This window comes from Mobula birostris, chromosome 11, assembly GCF_030028105.1.
Source record: "Mobula birostris isolate sMobBir1 chromosome 11, sMobBir1.hap1, whole genome shotgun sequence".
Classification (NCBI taxonomy): Eukaryota; Metazoa; Chordata; class Chondrichthyes; order Myliobatiformes; family Myliobatidae; genus Mobula; species Mobula birostris.
The window spans coordinates 2,900,424-2,921,137 of record NC_092380.1 but is presented as its reverse complement, the minus strand read 5'-3'; the positions used below and the strand labels follow the sequence as shown (position 1 = coordinate 2,921,137).

At 46.7% G+C, this 20,714-nt stretch overlaps 1 protein-coding gene across 1 annotated transcript; it reads left to right on the top strand.

Moving 5' to 3' along the window:
- Positions 1-12,995: 12,995 nt before the first annotated feature.
- Positions 12,996-18,356, top strand: LOC140205378 (perforin-1-like). Its single transcript, XM_072272971.1, has 2 exons — positions 12,996-13,096; positions 15,645-18,356. The coding sequence occupies exon 2, from the start codon at positions 15,690-15,692 to the stop codon at positions 17,403-17,405; it is 1,716 nt and encodes a 571-aa protein (XP_072129072.1). The 5' UTR covers positions 12,996-13,096; positions 15,645-15,689; the 3' UTR covers positions 17,406-18,356.
- Positions 18,357-20,714: the final 2,358 nt, after the last annotated feature.

Sequence of the window (20,714 nt, the reverse complement as noted above, 5' to 3'; positions counted from 1 at the left end):
CAGTGTACAGATCTCCCCCTGAGAGAGACGGACTGAGAGACACCGGTCAGTGTACAGATCTCCGCCTGAGAGGGACTGAGAGACATCGGTCAGTGTACAGATCTCCCCTGAGAGAGAGGGACTGAGAGACACTGGTCAGTGTACAGATCTCCCCCTGAGAGAGAGGGACTGAGAGACACTGGTCAGTGTACAGATCTCCCCCTGAGAGAGAGGGACTGAGAGATACCGGTCAGTGTACAGATCTGTCCCTGAGAGAGAGGGACCGAGAGACACCGGTCAGTGTACAGATCTCCCCCTGAGAGAGAGGGACTGAGAGACATCGGTCAGTGTACCGATCTCCCCTGAGAGAGAGGGACTGAGAGACACCGGTCAGTGTACAGATCTCCCCCTGAGAGAGAGGGACTGAGAGATACCGGTCAGTGTACAGATCTCCCCCTGAGAGAGAGGGACTGAGAGACACCGGTCAGTGTACAGATCTCCCCTGAGGGAGAGGGACTGAGAGACACAGATCAGTGTACAGATCTCCCTGAGAGAGAGGGACTGAGAGACACCGGTCAGTGTACAGATCTCCCCCTGAAAGAGAGGGACTGAGAGACACCGATCAGTGTACAGATCTCCCCCTGAGAGAGAGGGACTGAGAGGCACCGGTCAGTGTACAGATCTCCCCCTGAGAGAGAGGGACTGACAGACACCGGTCAGTGTACAGATCTCCCCCTGAGAGAGAGGGACTGAGAGACACCGGTCAATGTACAGATCTCCCCCTGAGGGAGATGGACTGAGAGTTACTGGTCAGTGTACAGAACTCCCCAAAGAGAGAGGGACTGAGAGACACTGGTCAGTGTACAGATCTCCCCTGAGAGAGAGGGACTGAGAGACACCACTCAGTGTACAGATCTCCCCTGAGAGAGAGGGACTGAGAGACACCGGTCAGTGTACAGATCTCCCCTGAGAGAGAGGGACTGAGAGACACCACTCAGTGTACAGATTTCCCCTGAGAGAGAGGGACTGAGAGACACCGGTCAGTGTACAGATCTCCCCCTGAGAGAGAGGGACTGAGAGACACTGGTCAGTGTACAGATCTCCCTGAGAGAGAGGGACTGAGAGACACCGGTCAGTGTGAAGATCCCCCCCTGAGACAGAGGGACTGAGAGACACTGGTCAGTGTACAGATCTCCCCCTGAGAGAGAGGGACTGAGAGACACTGGTCAATGTACAGATCTCCCCTGAGAGAGAGGGACTGAGAGACACAGATCAGTGTACAGATCTCCCTGAGAGAGAGGGACTGAGAGACACCGGTCAGTGTACAGATCTGTCCCCGAGGGAGAGACTGAGAGACACCGGTGAATGTTTGGTAGTCTAAGTGCTGCCAGTCGCCGCTGGGATTTCTCCATCACTTTTCATTTTGAAAGGCTTTGTCTTTAAATTTGGTGTCTCGTGCGGAGGCATTTCATCTTTAAAACAGGCTAACAGTTTCTGGATGGGGAGAGATTGATTCTGTAGGAGTTCTGGATAGAGCAATGTCTTCTTTCGTTGGGATTCTTAATGTGGGAGGCGTCTCTTTAAATGGGGTCTCTGTTAATCAGAGTTCTCATCTTTAATCGGGATATCTTCTGATGTGAAGCCCCGGCTAAACAGGGTTTGTTACTGAGTTTAAACCTCTGTGCAAGGGGTTTGATGTGGAGATTGTTTCAATCAAGAGTTTTCTGATCTTTCAACCAGGACTCTGATGTGTGATACTTTGAGTGTTGTGATACAAGAACCCAGTCTGTACAGAGTCCAGGCAAGTGTGATATCTGATCACAATCTCCATCGCTCACTCTCTGTGATCTTACACTGCTCTTGGTAACAGGAGCACATCTCTTCCCTAGAATGTTTTTTGAATTGAACATTGAAATATAATCTTCATAAGGACCCAAAAAGTACACATTCACTCAGGTTGAGAGCTCCAGAGAGACCTGGGTGTACAAACTCAAACATTGGCAGAGAAATATGTGTAGATGTTCAAACACACAGACACACACACACACACACACACACACACACACACACACACACACACACACACACACACACAGTGAAGGTGATGTGAAGCAGCTCATCACAAAGTACAACTCTGGGCTGTGACGACTGCTGCTACCACGTCCCCATCAACACGCTGTACGTTATATTTACTCTGCAATCTTCAAAATTCAACAGGAAATAGAAAATTCAACAGGAAATAGAAAAGGCTTGTAGCATTTTTCATACATATAAAGAGTGAAAGAGAAGATATTGGACCACTGGAAAATAATGCTGGAATATTGGTAACGAGAGACAAAGAAATGGCTGACAAACTTAATAAGTATTTTGCATCAATCTTCACTGTGGAAAACACTAGCAGAATGCCAAAAATACAAGTGTCAGGGGCAGAAGAGAGTGCTTGCGAAGCTGAAAGTTCTGAAGGCAGATAAGTCACCTGGACCAGATGGACTTCATCCCAGGGCTCTGAAAGAATTTAGTGAAAAGATTGTGGAGGCAGCAGTAATGATCTTTCAAAAACCACTGGAATCTGGAATGGTTCTGGAGGACATGAAAATTGCAAATGTCACTTCACTCTTTAAGAAGGGAGAGAGGCAGAAAAAAGGAAATTATAGTCCTGTCAGCCTGACTTCAGCGGTTGGTAAGATATTTGAGCTTATTATTCAGGGCGAGGTTTTGAGGTACTTGGAGGCACATGATAAAATAGGCCAAAAACAGCATGTTTTCCTTAAGGGAAAATCTTGTCTGACAATTCCATTAGAATTCCTTCAGGATATAACAGGCAGGATAGTCAAAAGAGAATCAGGTTTATTATCACTGGTATATGTCACAAAATTTGTTAACTTAGCAGCAGCAGTACAATGCAATACATGACAATTCAGAGAAAAATAAGTACATCACTGACAGTAAGTATATAATTTATACTTTATACATTATTGTCGCCAAACAGTTGATACTAGAACGTAAAATCATCACAGCAATATTTGATTTGGTGCTTCTCACTCCCTGGAGTACAAATCGATAGTAAATAATAAAAATTTAAATTATAAATCATAAATAGAAAATAGAAAAATGGGAAGTAAGGTAGTGCAAAAAATCCGAGAGGCAGGTCCAGATATTTCGAAGGTACGGCCCAGGTCCGGGTCAGGATCCGTTCAGCAGTCTTATCACAGTTGGAAAATATCTGTTCCCAAATCTGGCCGTATGAGTCTTCAAGCTCCTGAGCCTTCTCCTGGAAGGAAGTGGGACAAAAAGTATGTTGGCTGGGTGGATTGTGTATAGATGTATATTAAACAGTTAAATTTAAAATAGTGCAAAAACAGAAATAATATGTATTTTAAGCAGTGAGGAACTGTTCATGGGTTCAATGTCCATTTAGGAATCAGAGAGCAGAGGGGAAGAAGTTGTCCCTGAAACGCTGAGTGTCTGCCTTCAGGCTTCTGTACCTCCTTCCTGACAGCAACAATGAGAAGAGGAAATGTGCTGGGTGATGGGGGTCCTTAATAATGGACACCGCTCCTCGATACCTCGGAGGCCTGTGTCCAATGTTCCACACCTGAGGCTGCTTAACAAGGTAAGAGCCCATGGTATTACAGGAAAGGTATTAGCATGGATAGAACATTGGCTGCCTGGCAGGAGGCAAAGAGTTAGAATAAAGGGAGCCTTTTCTGGTTGGCTGCTGGTAACTGATGGTGTTCCCCCAATCTCCTGCCTTCTCTCCGTATCAATTCATGCCCTAACTAGTCAGGACTCTGCCAACCTCTGCCTTAAATATACATAAAGACTTGGCCTCCACAGCTGCCTGTGCCAACAAACTCCACAGTTTCACTCACTCTCTGGCTAAAGAAATTCCTCTTCATCTGCATTCTAAATGGATGTCCCTCAATTCTAAGGCTGTATCCTCTGATCTTACACTCAAACACCAGAGGAAATATAGAAAGCTTTGGTTTGGCCACATTTGGTGTGCTGTGCTGGTGCCCCAATTTTCAGGAAGGGTGTGGAGATTTTGGAGAGGGTGCTGAATTGGTTCCCCATAATGCAGCCTGGATTGGCGAGATCAGATAAAAGGCGAGGTTAGACAAACTTGAGTTGTCTTCTATGGAGTGTAACAGGCTGACAGGTGACCTGATAGAAATATATAAAATCATCGGAAGAGTAGATGGGATACATGGTCAGGTTCTTTCTTACTTACTGACTGCCCGTTACACCACTGGTGTTTCAGGCAGCAATGAAGGTTCTCCATCTCTGGTGGTGTTCAGGGCTTCCTTCATCATGCCGGTGGCTTCCTCTCGGTTTTCACTACTGTCGCTCATGCGAGTCTCGGGGTGGAGACACAAGAATACTGTCACACTCAGGTGTAGAAGGATTCTTCATTGCTGTTTCAGTAGCAATTTTGTTTTGCCCATCAGGGTTGTTAGCCCTGAGCTGAACCCCCGAACCAGGAGGACCTGTCAACCACTCTCAGTCTGGTCTCTACCCTTTGACCTGTTTGGCATGGGCGACTCTACCAGGAGCCAAAGCATACAGCCCTGACCCCAGCCAACATAGCCCTCTCAATCATTGAGGCATGCAAGCCTCCAAACTCTACAACGTGGTTGTGGTCCGCTTGAAGGGACAACTGGGCTTGGAGAACCTTTTCCCATCAACATCATAGATATGTGGAGTATGTTATACAGTACTAAAACAGGCCATTCAGCCCAGCACATCGTTCCTAACCAAGTTACCTGCACAACTTAATCCCATTTCCCCTCAATTGGCCCATGTCCCTCTAAAGCTTTTGGATCTTTGTTCCTGTTCAAATATCCTTATTTGTTATAATTGTACCACCTCGACCACTTCCTTTGCAGCTCATTCCACCACCCTCTGCAGGAAAGTTTGACCCTCATATCCCCTTCAACCGTTCCACTCTCACCTGACAGTAGCGTAGTTGTTACAACAACACTTTACAGCTCCTGCAACCTGGGTTCAATGCCCATCGCTGCCTGTCAGGAGTTTGTACGTTCTCCCCATTACCGTGTGGGTTTCCTCCCACAGTCTAAAGAAGTACCAGTTGGTAAGTTAACTGTCCCCCGATTAGGCTAGGATTCAAATTGGGGGATTGCCAGGTGGTTTGACTCGAAGGTCTGGAAGGACCTATTCTGTGCTGGAGCGCAATCAGCAAATAAAACCCATGGTGTCAAGTTTGAAACTCCACAACCCTGGGAAGAATACCATGACTATCTATCCTAACCATTCCCCTTGTGATTTTATAAGGTCACTCCTCAGCCTCTTTTGCTCCAGGGAAAACACTCCCAGCCTGAACAGTCCCTCCCTTCAACGCAAGCCCTCCAGTCCCAACAACATCCCGGTGAATCTTTCCTGCTCTCTCTTCTGCTTAATTACACCCTTCCTATAGCTGGGTAACCAGAACTGAGCACAATACTCAAAGTGCAGCCTCAACAACGACTTGAAGGCAACGTTTCCTCTGAGGTGTATGCGTGCACACATCTTTTGCTACTAGCGCTCAAAGGAATTTAAACTGCGCACAAAAGTTTGTCCCCTTCTACCTCGTTGGCATGTAAAGTACATTTCACGATTGTACACGATCACATTTCCTTTTCCGGTTTCTGATGCGGACAGTGTTGAAAACGTGGAGTTTGTGATGATTTGTCTGCAGATTTTAGAACTGGTTTATTCAGATTAGATTAGATTAGATTATGAGGACATGCAGTCCTCTTTTATTGTCATTTGGTAATGCATGCATTAAGAATTGATACAATGTTCCTCCAGAATGATATCACAGAAACACAAAACAAACCAAGACTGAAAAAACTGACAAAAACCACATAATTATAACATATAGTTACAACAGTGCAAAGCAATACCGTAATTTGATAAAGAACAGACCATGGGCACGGTAAAAAAAAGTCTCAAAGTCTCTCGAGAGTCCCATCATCTCACGCAGACGGTAGAAGGAAGAGAAACTCTCTTCGCGCCATGAGCTTCCAGCGCCGCAAACTTGCCGATGCAGCACCCTGGAAGCACCTGACCACAGCCGACTCTTGAGTCCGTCTGAAAACTTCGAGCCTCCGACCAGCTCTCCGACACCAAGCACCAAGCACCATCTCTGCCGAGCGCTTCGACCCCGGCCCCAGCAACAGGCAATAGGCAAAGCCGAGGATTTGGGGCCTTGCCTCCGGAGATTCTTGATTGCACAGTAGCAGTGGCAGCAAAGTGGGCATTTCAGAAGTTCCACCAGATGTTCCTTCGTGTCTTTCACATCTGTCTCCATCAAATCAGGATTGTGCACGGCCTCTATTTAACAAATACGATATTTCGGAGCAGCCGCACACGCTACATCGTGCCGCCATCTTCTCCTCTTTAACTATTTATGGTTTTATTACTATTTATTATTTATGGTGCAACTGTAACGAAAACCAATTTCCCCTGGGATCAATAAAGTATGACTATGACTCCCCTCCTTTATTTATACTGTTTTAATTGAAGAAATTATTGATTCACTAAATCGAATTCCAAAGAAGCAAAGGGTGTGAAAGGGAAAAGAACGGCGAGTTCATTTAAAACATAAAGGTTTGTTATCGTCAGAATAGTTTCAGGTCTGTTTCCACTTAAAAATTCAGTGTGTGCACATTGTTGTCACTGGGCAAAGAATGGCATAGCACAAGATTTTTGCACACACTAGGCATTACAAATTCAAGCGAACATCGCCTGTGTGGCTGTGACATGAAATTCGAGAGAGAGAGAGAGAGAGAGATCACCCCTGCAACACAACATTTTTTGTCTTTGCAACCTTACTCACCAACCTATCTACTTTTGTCTCCATGTTATTTATATATAATACAAACAAAAGAGGTCCCAACACTGATCCCTGTGGAACATCATTGGTCACAGACCTATATCCAGAATAAACACCTTCCATAAGACCATAAGATATAGGAGCAGAATTAGGCTATTTGGCTCATCGATTCTGTTCCACCGGTCCATCGTGTCTGATCCAATTTTCCACTGATCCCCAATCTCCTGCCTTCTCCCTGTGTTCCTTCATGCCCTGACCAATCAAGAATCTATCAACCTCTGTCTTAAATATACATACAGACCTGAACTCCACATCTACCTGTGGCAAAGAATTCCACAGATTCACCACTCTCCGATGACAGAAATTCCTCCTCATCTCTGGTCTTATATTCACTCTGTAATGGTCTTTCACCATTCAATAGGTTTCATTTAGGTCACCCCCCATTCTTCTGAATTCCAGCGAATACAGGCCCAGAGCCATCCATCGCTCTTCAAATGACAAGCCATTCAATCCTGGAATCATTTTTATGAACCTCATTTGAACCCTCTCCAATTTTAGCACATCCTTTCTAAGACAATGGGCCAAAAATTGCTCACAATACACCAAGTGAGGCTTCACTAGTGCTTTATAAAGTTTCACAATACATCTTTGCTTTTATATTCTAGTCCTCTTCAAATGAATGCTAACATTCCACTTGCCTTCCTCACCACAGGCTCAACCTGCAAACTAACCTTTAGGGACTCCCAAACCCTTTGCACCTCAGATGTTTGTATTTTCTCCCCATTGAGAAAAAAGTCAACTCTTTCGCTTCTTCTACCAAAGTGCATGACCATATATTTCCCGACACTGTATTCCATCTGCCATTTCTTTGTCCATTCTCTTAATCTGTCTAAGTCCTTCAGTAGCCACTCTACTTCCTCAGAACTACCTGCCTTCATATCTATCTTCATATCATCTGCAAATTGTGCAAAAAAAACATTAATTCCATTATTCAAATCATTGATATATAACAGAAAAAGAACCGGTCCCAACACAGACTCCTGTGGAACACTACGACTCACCGGCAGCCAACCAAAAAGGCTTCCTTTATTCCTACTCTTTGCCTCCTGTTAATTCAAGTACATGACAACAACTGATTCTCCTTTGTCTATCTTGCATGTTATTTTTTCAAAGAATTCCAAGAGATTTGCCATACAAGATTTTCCCTTGAGGAAACCATGCTGACTGCTGCCTATTTTGTCATGTGCCTCCAAGTACCCTCAGACCCCATCCTTAATAATCAACTCCAACATCTTCCCCTCCTGGAATCCAGCACCAACTTGATTTTCCCAATCTACCTGCATATTGAAATCCCCCATGACTATTGTAACATTGCCCTTTTGGCATGCATTTTCAATCTCCCATTGTAATCTGTAGGCCACATCCATACTACTGTTTGGGGGCCTGTATACAATGCCCATGAGGGTCTCTTTATCCTTGCAGTTCCTTAGCTCTAACCACAATGAATTAATACCTTCTGACCCTATGTCACCTCTTTCTAATGATTTGATTTCATTTTTCACCAACAGAGCAATGTCACTCTCTCTGCCTTCCTGCCTGTTCTTTCGACACAATGTGCGTCCTTGAAGATTAAGCTCCCAGCTGTAATCTTCTTTCAGCCATGATTCAGCGATGCCTACAACATCATACCCACCAATCTGCAGTTGTGCTGCAAGTTCATCCAGCTTATTCCGTATACTCTGCAATTCAAATATAACACCTTCAGTCCTGTATTCATCCTTTTTGATTTTGTCCACCTTTTATGTTGCAACTCATCCTGTTGTCTGCAACGTTGCCCTATCAACAGCCTCTCCTCACTACACATCGCCACTGTTTGTAAACCAGCTACCTCATCTTCAGCACTATCATCTGCCTTTCCTACGATACTTTTTGCATTGAAAAATAAGCAGCTCAGAATACTAGTCACACTGTGCTCAACCTTTTGATCATAACTTTGTCTGAGGTCTTACCAACATCTGCTTTCAAAACCTCTCCACTAACTGTTCTGGCACTCTGGTTCCCATCCCCCTGCAACTCTAGTTTAAACCCCACCATGCAGCATTAACAAACCTTCCTACTAGAATATTAGACCCCCTCCAGTTCATTTGAAAACCATCCCTTCTGTACAGATCCCACCTTCACTGGAAGAAAAACCAATGATCCAAAAATCTTACCCCCTCCCTCTTACACCAACTCCTTAGCCATGTATTAAACTGTATAATCTTCCTAGTTCTGCCTTCAAAGCAATCCTAAGGTCACAATTCCAGAGAACCTGCCTTTCAACTTCGCACCTAACTCCCTGAGTGACTGTGCAGAACCTCATCACTCGTCCTAATCATTTCATCGGTACCTACATGAACCACAACTTCTGGCTGTTCACACTCCAACTTAAGAATACTGACGACTGGATCTAAGCATCCCAAAACCTGGCACCTGGGAGGCAACAAACCATCCAGGAATCTCATTCTTGCCCATAGAACCTCCTGTCCATTCCCCTAACTAGCAAATCCCCTTTCACCACAGCATTCCTATTCTCCCCCATTCCCCTCTGAGTCACGGAGACAGACTCAGTGCCAGAGAACTGACCACTGTGACCTTCCTCTGATATGTCACCACCCCTGACCCCCGACAGTATCCAAAGTGTATTACCTGTTTTTGAGGGAGATGCCCACAGGGGTACTCTGCACTGCCCCCTTAAACCCTTTCCTCCTCCTGACTGTCACCCACTTTCCTGTGTCCCGCACCCTGGGTGTAGCTACCTATCTATCTCCCCTTCAGCCTCCCGGATGATCCGGAGTTCATCCGGTTCCAGATCCAACTCCTTAACGCGGATTGTTGGAAGCTGCAGCTGGATGCTCGTCTCACAGTTGTAGTCGTCAGGGACACTGGAGGTCTCCCTGCCTTCTCACCTCCCGCAAGAGGAGCATTCCACTATCCCACCTGGCATCTGTACTGTCCTAGCTGAGCAGATATAAAGATTGCCATCCTTTGCCTTCTAGGGGCAAGCTAATCCTGAATCCAAATGACCAAGTCACAGTGGAGACCTCAAAGTTCAAAGTAAATTTATTATCAGAGTACATATGTGTCACCATAGACAACCTTAAGATTCATCTTCTTACTGGAATACTCAATAAATCCAGAGAATACCTACATCTTAATCTTCTGAATATCATGAGGGACTTTGGCAAATACCTTACTGAAATCTATTTTGACAACGTCCACTGTCAACAATCACCATCGCAACCACCTCAAAAGTCACAGTCAACTGACCTGTATTTGTGACTTTCTCCAAACCTACTGTCTGGCCCTCGATATCACTGACATCCAGGGATATTCGGTCCACTGACTGGTGTCTCACGCCTCACTTCCTTGCAGTTGGTGTTTTGATCTTGCTGTGCGCTGACGTGTGGGTGGCCGGCACAGTCTGTTTATGTTCTCCTCCTCAACTCTCTTTGCAAAGGCCGGGGCTCATGATTCATCAAACTGTGTTTAGACTCTCACCATCAATCTCACCCCCAGAGTGGAATCTGTCTGTGGTTTGTCCAAATGTTGATGAACTTACTGTGTGCCCCTCTGAGAGACTGACATTGACTTGGGGGTCCCAGGGTAACAGGGCAGATCAGGCAGGTCCTGTCCCAGTTGGAGAAGATCAAGCCTACCCTGGTAGGCCTCGGCCTACTCTTGCCTTTTCAACAGGATGTCTGCACTGTTTCCTGGCCGAGCTCAGCTGGTTTACTGGTCACGGTCCACCAGGATGGTGTGAGACAAGGTGTGAGATTCTCAGTGGGAGAGTGTCAAGGCTGGTTTTTGATGTGATAATTCTTTGACCCCAGGTTTTTGTGTCTCACGTACACAAGCTGTTTCTGGAGTTGAGACACGATGGAGGGGAGAGTCAGTGAGGTTTTTCAGATCATAAAACTATAAGATATAGGAGTGGAATTAGGCCATTTGCCCCATCAAGTCTCTGTCATCATTTCATCATGGCTGATCCAATTTTCCTCTCAGCCCCAATCTCTCTTGCCTTCTCCCTGTATCCCTTCATGCTCTGACCAAGAATCAAGAATCTATCAATCTCTGTATTAAATATACATAAAGACTTGGTCTCAGCAGCTGCCTTAGCAAAGAATTCCACAGATTCACCACGCTCTGGCTAAAGAAATTCTTCATCTCCATTCTAAAAGGACATCTCTCTACTCTGAGTCTGTGTCCTCTGGTCTTAGACTCTCCCACCATAGGAAATGTCCTCTCCACATCCACTCTATCAAGCTCTTTCACCATTCTATAAGTTTCAATGAGGTCACCCCTCATTCTTCTGAATTCTAGTGAATACAGGCCCAGAGACATCAAGCTCTCTTCATATCACAAGCCATTCAATCCTGGAATCATATTTGTGAATCTCCGGAAAAGGCTCCCTTTATTCCCAGTCTTTGCCTCCTGCCAGTCAGCCAGAATCTTTCCTCTAATGCCATGGGCTCGGAGCTTGTTAAGCAGCCTCATGTGCGGCACATTGTCAAAGGCCTCCTGAAAATCCAAGTACAAAAATCTGTCAGGCAGGATTTTCCCTCAAGGAAACCATGCTGACTATGACCTATTTCCTGAGACCCTGAGACCCCGTAATTAATAATCGACTTCAACATTTTCCCAGCCACTGAGGTCAGACTAACTGGCCTATAGTTCCCTTTCTTCTGCTTCTCTCCCTTCTCGAAGAGTGGACTGGCAACTTTCCAATCTTCCAGAACCATTCCAAGAATCTAGTAAATATTGAAACATCATTACTAATGCCTCCATGACCTCTTCAGTCACCTCTTTCAGAACCCTGGGGTGTACATCATCTGGTCCAGGTGACTTATCTACCTTCAGACCTTTCAGTTTCCCAAGAACCTTCTCCCTAGTTATGGCAACTTCACACATTCAAGACCCTGACACCTGCAACTTCCATCATACTGCTAGTGTCTTCCACAGTGAAGACTGATGCAAAATTCTTATTCAATTCGAGCACCCTTTCAATGTCCATCATTACTACCTCTCCAGCATCGTTTTCCAGCGGTCCGATATTCACTCTCACCTCTCTTTTACACTTTATGTATCTGAAGAAACTTTTGGTATTTTCTCTAATATTATTGGCTAGCTTACTTTCATATTCCATCTTTATCTTCTTAATGGCCTTTTTAGTTGCCTTCTGTTGGTTTTAAAAGCTTCCCAATCCTCTAACTTCCCATTAATTTTTGCTCTATTATGTGCTCTCTCTTTCGATTTTATGTTGGCTTTGACTTCCCTTGTTATCAGGTAGAGACATAGCATTCAAATCTCAAGCAGTCTCCAGACTGACGGATGACAGGGCTGGATGGAGACACCTCGTCCCCCTCTCACAATCCAGAGAGATACCAGTATCGGGCCTGGATGTGTTAGGCAATCCTTCCCTTATCCCTTCCCTCCCCTCCTTCTCCATCTAGCACACTCCACTGCTCAACTTACCAACACCCTCCCATCCATCTCTTGTGCTGTCCTGTGATTTCGACCCCTCTCCCCTTTCCACAACATCCAGACACTCCTGCATCTTGTCCTCAATTCTCTCTCTCTCTATCTCTCTCTCTCTGCCTCCCTTTCTCATCTCCCTGCCTCTCTCCCTCCCTCTCTCGCTCTCCCTCCTCTGTCCCTCCCTCTCTCTCCCTTTCTCTCTGCCTCTGTCTCTCTCCTTCCCTCTGGCTCTCCTCATCTCCCTTCCTCCCTTTCTCCCTCTCCTTCTCCCCGTCCTTTCTTCCCCCTTTCTCCCCTTCCCTCTCTCTCTCCCTCACCCTCACCTCTTTCTCCCACTCCCTTCCCTCTCTCTTTCATCCATTTTACCATTCCATCCATTTTATAAAATGCTGCTTGAAACCAACAACTCTTAGATCCAACACCTCATCTTCCCCATGTTCCCACCTTTCTCTCCTTTCCAAACCCACAGTAGGAGGGAGGGAAGAGTTACCATAGGGACAGGTCTTGTCTTTAAGCCTCCCATTGTTACTTCTCACTTCCATGATTGAGGCAGCCCACGAGTGTGAGTTCCTCAAGACAGCCCCTCCCCTCCTGGCGACATGTTCTGAACCTTAATAAAAGGTCTGTGACTCTCTCAGTAGCTCAGACTCTGGAGTCAGGGCTGAGACAGACCTCAGCCACAAAGGGACAGCGGGAGACACAGAGACAGGTCCCAGCTTGAGCAGACCTGGGAGAAGCTCAAAGTTCCTGGAAGAACAGAGACAGGTAGGCCCGCTTCTCTGTCTCAGGGGTAGGAGGGTGTCCATTCGGCAATTCTACCCTAGTGTGGACCGATCCTCTCCCTCCCCTTCTCTCCATCACTCAACCTCTCTCTCCCCTCTCCGGAATACTCTCCTTCCAATACCCTCCTCACCTTTCCTCATTAGACCCACAGTCAATGCTGTAAACCCTGTGACGAGCAATGTGTAAAATATTCCACTGTCTCACTGACTCACCCATCTCTCCCTCTCTCATATCCAATATTTATTCGCTCTCCCTCTCCCCGTCCCCCTCCCTCCATTACTCCTTCTCTCTCACGACCTATATCTCTTTCCTCTCTCTCCCTCTGCATAATTCTCACTTTTCTCTCCCTTTATTCACCTCTTTCTGCTTCTGTTAAAATTTCAAACTGAATAAATCACTGGTGAGGCCTCACGGGGTATGTGTCAGCAGTTTTGGGCCCATTATCGAAGGAAGGATGTGCTGACATTGGAGAAGGTTCAAAGGAGGTTCACAAAGATGATTCCAGGATTGAAAGGCTTGTCATATGAGGAGTGCTTAATGACTCTGGGTCTCTACTCACTGGATTCAGAATAATGAGGGATGATCACATTGAAGCCTTTGATAAAATGTTTGAAAGACCTCGATAGAGTGGATGTGGAGAGGACGTTTCCTATGGTGGGAGAATCTAAGACCAGAGAACACAACCTCAGAATAGACGGACGTCCATTTAGAATGCAGATGAGGAGGAATTTCTTTGGCCACAGTGTGGTGACTCTGTGGGCTTTGTTGCCATAGATGGCTATGCTGGCCATGTCATTGGGTATATTTAAGACAGGGGTTGATTGATTCTTGATTGGTCAGGACATGAAGGGATACGGGGAGAAGGCAGGAGATTGGGGCTGAGAGGAAAATCGGATCAGCCATGATGAAATGGTGGAGCAGACTCGATAGGCCAAATGGCTTCGTTCTGCTCCCATATCTTATGCTCTTAACTTGTATAAATTTATCATAACAGTGCATATGTGTTACCATATACTCCCTTGAGATTTAATTTCCTGCTGGCATTTATAGGGAAAAAGAAATACAACAGAATTTTACCAAAAAAAACATTTTACATGAAGATTCTCAGACTCAGAAACTCAGAATCAGGTTTGTTATCGTCGACGTAGAGTGTGGCATGAAACTTGTTGTTTCTGGCTGCAGTACAGTGCAAGACATAAAATATACTGTAAATTACAATGAGAAATATATATTTAAAAATTACAAATAAATTATATAATAAAATATAATTAACTTTAAATTGAATTAAACAAAGATTAAAGAATAACCGATGTGCAAAACGAAGTCAAACTGTTCAGCGTAGAGGTGAGTGAACCTGTGAGTGAGAGAGCCTGATAATTGAGGAGTATAACTGTTCCTGAACCTGGTGGTGTGGGACCTGAGGTTTCTGTATCTCCTGCCTGATGACAGAGGTGAAGAGAGAGTATGGTCCAGATGGAGGGGGTCTTTGATGAAGGATGCGGCAGCGCTCCATGTAAATGTACACAGTGGTGGGGAGCGATTTGCCTGTGATGGACAGGACTGTATCTATTACTTTCTCTCTCTCTCTCTATTTTTCATTTGTCTCCCTGCCCCTCTCTCACCCGCCCTTTGTCTTTCCCTCACCTTCTCTTTCTCCCCCTCCTCTCTCTCTCCCTCCCTCTCTGTAATTGTATCTCTCCCCGTCGTTTATGCTCAATCATTCAGTCCATCTCTTTCCCAGTCTTTAAGACTCTCTCTCTCCGGTCGAACCATCCAGTTTTTGCTCCATCTGGATCCTGTTATAATCTTACACTAACCTTCTTTACTGCCCACCACACCACCAATTTTTGTGTCATCCACTGATTTATTGTACATAGTCATACTTTACTGATCCCGAGGGAAATTGATTTTCATTACAGTTGCCCCAATCAAGAATAGAGTATAAATATAGCAATATAAAACCATAAATAATTAGATAGTGATATGTAAATTAGGCCAGGAAGTAAGTCCAGGACCAGCCTATTGGTTCAGGGTGTCTGACCCTCCAAGGGAGGAGTTGTAAAGTTTGATGGCCACAGGCAGGAATGACTTCCTATGACGCTCTGTGTTGCATCTCGGTGGAATATTCTCATCCAAGCTGATGGTACAAATGACAAACAACACTGACCCCTGACCCCTAGAGCACACCACTGACCACAGTCCACTTGGGTCAAGATCTGGTCTGCTGCTTTTGTTAATAAAGTCACTGAATGAATCAGCACAGAAACAGGTCATTTGGCCAAAGTTGTCCACAGTCCCATTCTCCTGCATTTGGTCCATATCCCTCTCAGCCTTTCCTACCCACCACATACTTATCCAAATGTCACGCAGCAAAGACAAAGACACTTGCTTTGTCTACTTCCAATTTCTTTGACACATTCGTGTTAGATGTCATCATGTCTAATGTCCAACAGAAGGATGCTCTGCGAAGGGTTGGGTGTGGACGTAGGGCGTAAATCATGTGTAACATCATTTCCTATTCTCATTACAGACCGACCACCCTTCACTGGCCGAGGGGAGCCCTGTCCATACTGTGATGGATCCTAGGATGGGAGAGAGAGTGGGGATTTTACTCTGGACGCTCCTGTTCCTTGGGGGGGTGGGAGCCACCTGCGAGACAGGCAGTGCCAGAGAATGCCAAAGTGCGCCCCCGGTACCAGGGTCAAGTCTGGCTGGAGAGGGTTTCGATGTGGTGACACTGTCACGCAAGGGGGCATACGTGGTGAACGTGGAGAGTTGGAGTCGTCGGGATGGGGCCTGCACCCTCTGTAGGAACTCACTGATGGGGGGTAGGCGGCAGCGGCTTCCCCTGGCCACAGTAGACTGGCGGGCTCTGCGTGATTGTCCCCGGGCTGTTTCCAGTCAGCTCTTCCACTCGCTCTCTGAGCTCATAAAGTCGATCAGCTCCAGTGTGGACAACAGCTGGAGCACTGGCCTAAATCTACCCACCCAGCACTCACAGTCAATCGGTTCCAAATCCAAGCTCATGTCTTTTGCCACGCGGAAGACCAAATCAGACTGCTACAGCTTCGCTAAACACGAGTTCCGTTGCCGTCTTTACCGCTACCGCCTGAAGGACCAACCCCCCCTGGCACCCCAGTTCTCTGCCCGTCTGAACCAGATCACCAACACCTCCTATGAGGAAGCCCGGCACCACTACCGCCAACTAGTGCAGACTTTTGGAACTCATTTCATTCGCTCGGTCGATATGGGCGGCTCCTTCCAGGATGTGACAGCCATCCGCACCTGCCAAGCTGCTGTGGAGGGCATCACCCCCGAGCAGGTGAAGGACTGCCTGGGGATAGAGGCCAGTTATCAGGTGGTGGCGGTGGGCAAGGGCAGAGCGGGCACAGGTTTCTGTAAGAAGAAGGCTTGGTCCCTGAACCAGACCAAAACTTTCCACCAGGCCTTCAACGAGAGGCTGACAGAAGCCGTGGGAGGTCATTCCAGTGGTGACACAGACATCCTGTTTTCCTCTGACCCTGCCAGCTTCACCCGATGGCTGAAGAGCCTTGAGGTCTCACCAGGTATCATAAAATACCAGCTGGCCCCTCTCCATCTCCTGCTACCTATCACTGACCGCCGCCGGGAACAGCTGAGGCTCTACCTCAGCGAGTACATTTTGGCCAACACCATGAAACGGGACTGCTCCAAAACCACCTGCCCCACTCCTGGGAGCAAAAGCAGATCCGATCCCTGTTCCAGCCAATGCCAGGAGAGTTTCCAGGTAGACCATCACTGGTGCAGCACGTGGAAGGGCACAGGGCACCTGCTTGTCACTATCAAGAGCGGCTTTGGTCTCTGGGGCGACTATTTATCTGGCACTGACGGTTTTGTGGTGGTCTCTTACGGTAATGCCAAAGGACGGACCAGGGTGATAAACAACAACAACAACCCTACCTGGAACACCAGACTGGACCTGGGGGTGGTGGTTGCCCACAGCAACGTGAGACTCACCCTAGTTGTCTATGATGAAGATATCTTTTGGAACGAGCGTCTGGGAACCTGCAAGGTGCCTCTGATCTCTGGTGTCACCCATCGTACCTGCCACCTTAAGCATGGCATGGTCACCTACAAAATTTCCTTCACCTGTGGCCGCCACTTGTATGGTCGCACCTGCCATCGGTGTGGCCGGAGTCCAGGAGCCCATGGGTTCACCGGGCTCCTGAGGACCAACCACTCCTCCCACCCGTCTGACTCCCCCACCGCCCTTCCTTCAGGGAATGCCCTCCTCAAAGTTATCAACCCCTAACCCTTGACCTCTCACCAACCTCACTCCCAGGCCCAACGCTGCTTTCCATCCCCCCAGTCCTGCCATCATACCACCCCTCCCCTCTTTCCCTCTCCCCCGTTCATCATTCCCATTGCCCAGATATTTCCCCCCTATTCTCCATGACCCTGTACCCATCATCCTCTGTGTCTCATCAGTCCCATTGCCCTGACCTTTCCCCTCTCACCCACTCTGGTCCAAGGAACAATTCTCTCCAGGACTCCTTCCTCACATCCATGCCCATGATCTTCCGTTGCCAAGGTCACCTTGCCTTCAGTCCAATCTCCCGACCTTTGCACTATCACCCTTAATAGTCCAGGTCACAATATCTCACACTCCCAGTTTCAGGCTCAGCCTCTCAGTGAGAGACCCCACATAACACTCACACTTTCCCAATTCCTCGGATTCTCTGGGCACTAGGAATTCCCAGTTGGAATGGGAGACCCGGCTTGCCTGACTGCACCAAGCTTTCAGTCACTGGTGATTGGGGGCTGGGGAAGGGTACAGGGTGGGAAGACTATTGAGAAACCAACCAGTCTGTATTTCTCATATCGCCACTGTATCACCCCAGTGGAAACCCCCCTCGCCCCAACAAAGACCTGTGTTGGCGGGAGGGTGCCCCAACCAGCTTGCCAAACTGCAGGCAGCTTAACGGCTTCAGCGTAACGTCATTTACAGATCCACTTGGCCCGTGCAGGAGGTGACTCACAGGCTCCATTTCCCACAATCCTGTCGCTGACAGGGACCAACTGGAGAGTCTCCGGCTGACCTGTGTCCCAGGATGGGTGGATTGTGTCGGAGCACGAGCATCATCACAGGAACATCGTACCCCTCCCTGTGCACGAGAAGCTTTGCAAAGCGATGTTTTGGAGACAGAAGAGATTGTTTGATTGCCTCTTGCCTTCTTTGTACAACTTGTGTTTTTGCAATAAACATCACTGAGCATCATTTAGCCTTTGGGTGTGAATGGTTACCGTGGTGATCTGGGATGTGGCGTTCCGGGGTGGTGAGGACAGGAACGTGGGACAGGGAGGGGGGAGAGGGGGAGGGGGAGGAAGGCTATTGTCCCCAATGGGGTTTGATGGGAGGAACACGGGAGACTGGAGAAGCAGGAATCTGCAGGGACAGAGATCAGCACCACAACACACACCACAGAGACCGTCGGGGAGAGACACCATCTTTTACCAATGACACTGATGTTCCTGGATTGGGCTGGTGGACACCCCCACTTTGACAAGGGTAAGTGGTGAGAAAAGCACTCCCTCTTTAGGAACAGTCGATCAGACACAGACTTCCCCTTTATAGACAATAGATAACAGGTGCAGGAGTAGGCCATTCGGCCCTTCGAGTCAGCACCGCCATTCACTGTGATCATGGCTGATCATCCACAATCAGTATCCATTTCCTGCCTTATCCCCATAACCTTTGATTCCGCTATCTTTAAGAGCTCTATCCATCTTTTTCTTGAAAGCATCCAGAGACTTGGCCTCCACAGCCTTCAGGGGCAGAGCATTCCATATATCCACCACTCTCTGGGTGAAAAAATTTTTCCTCAACTCCGTTCTAAATGGTCTACCCCTTATTCTTAAACTGTGACCTCTGGTTCTGGACTCACCCATCAGCGGGAACATGCTTCCTGCCTCCAGCGTGTCCAATCCCTTAATAATCTTATATGTTTCAATAAGATCCCCTCTCAGCCTTCTAAGTTCCAGAGTATACAAGCCCAGTCACTCCAACCTCTCGACATATGACAGTCCCACCATCCCGGGAATAAACCTTGTGAACCTACCCTGCACTCCCTCAATAGCAAGAATGTCCTTCCTCAAATTTGGAGATCAAAACTGCACACAGTACTCCAGGTGTGATCTCATTCAATTCCCCTTATTATGAAGGCCAGCATGCCATTAGCTTTCTTCACTGCCTGCTGTACTTGCATGCTTGCTTTCAGCGACTGATGTACAAGAACACCTAGATCTCATTGTACTTGCCCTTTTCCTAACTTGACTCCATTAGGTAATAATCTGCCTTCCTGTTCTTACTACCAAAGTGGATAACCTCACATTTATACACATTTAACTGCATCTGCCATGCATCTGCCCACTCACCCAGCCTCTCCAAGTCACCCTGCATTCTCATAACATCCTCCTCACATTTCACACTGCCGCCCAGCTTTGTGTCATCGGCAAATTTGCTAATGTTACTTTTAATTCCCTCATCTAAATCACTAATATATATTGTAAACAGCTGCAGTCCCAGCACTGAACCCTGCGGTACCCCGTTCATCACCGCCTGCCATTCCGAAAGGGACCCGTTAATCACTACTCCTTGTTTTCTGTCAGCCAGTCAATTTTCAATCCATGTCAGTACTCTGCTCCCAATACCATGTGCCCTAATGTTGCCCACTAATCTCCCATGTGGGACTTTATCAAAGGCTTTCTGAAAGTCCAGGTACACTACATCCACTGGCTCTCCCTTGTCCATTTTTATAGTTACATCCTCAAAAAATTCCAGAAGATTAGTCAAGCACGATTTCCCCTTCGTAAATCCATGCTGACTCAGACCGATCCTGTTACTTCTATCCAGATGTGTCGTAATTTCATCTTTTATAATTGACTCCAGCGTCTTTCCCACCACCAACATCAGGCTAACCGGTCTATAATTCACTGTTTTCTCTCTTCCTCCCTTCTTGAAGAGAGGGACAACATTAGCCACGCTCCAATCCACAGGAACTGATCCTGAATCTATACAACATTGGAAAATGATCACCAATGTGTCCACGATTTCTAAAGCCACCTCCTTAAGTACCCTGGGATACAGACCATCAGGTCCCGGGGACTTATCAGCCTGCAGACCCAACAGTCTATCCAACATCATTTCCTGCCTAATATAAATATCCTTCAGTTCATCCATTATCCTAGGTCCTTTGGCCACTATTATATCTGGGAGATTGTTTGTGTCTTCCCTAGTGAAGACAGATCCAAAGGACCCGTTCAACTGCTCTGCTATTTCCTTGTTCCCCATAATAAATTCAGCCGTTTCTGTCTTCAAGGGCCCAGTTTTGGTCTTAACTATTTTTTTCCTTTTCACATACCTAAAGAAGCTTTTACTATCCTCCTTTATATTCTTGGCTAGTTTACCTTCGTACCTCATCTTTTCTCCGTGTATTGCCTTTTTAGTTACCTTCTGTTGCTCTATAAAAGTTTCCCAATCCTCTGGCTTTCCACTCGTCTTTGCTATGTTATACTTCTTCTCTTTTTATTTTTATACTGTTCATTACTTCCCTCGTCAGCC

What these genes read in the sequence shown, in the direction of transcription:
- LOC140205378 (XM_072272971.1), top strand. Translation starts at nt 15,690, where the DNA reads ATGGATCCTAGGATGGGAGAGAGAGTGGGGATTTTACTCTGGACGCTC.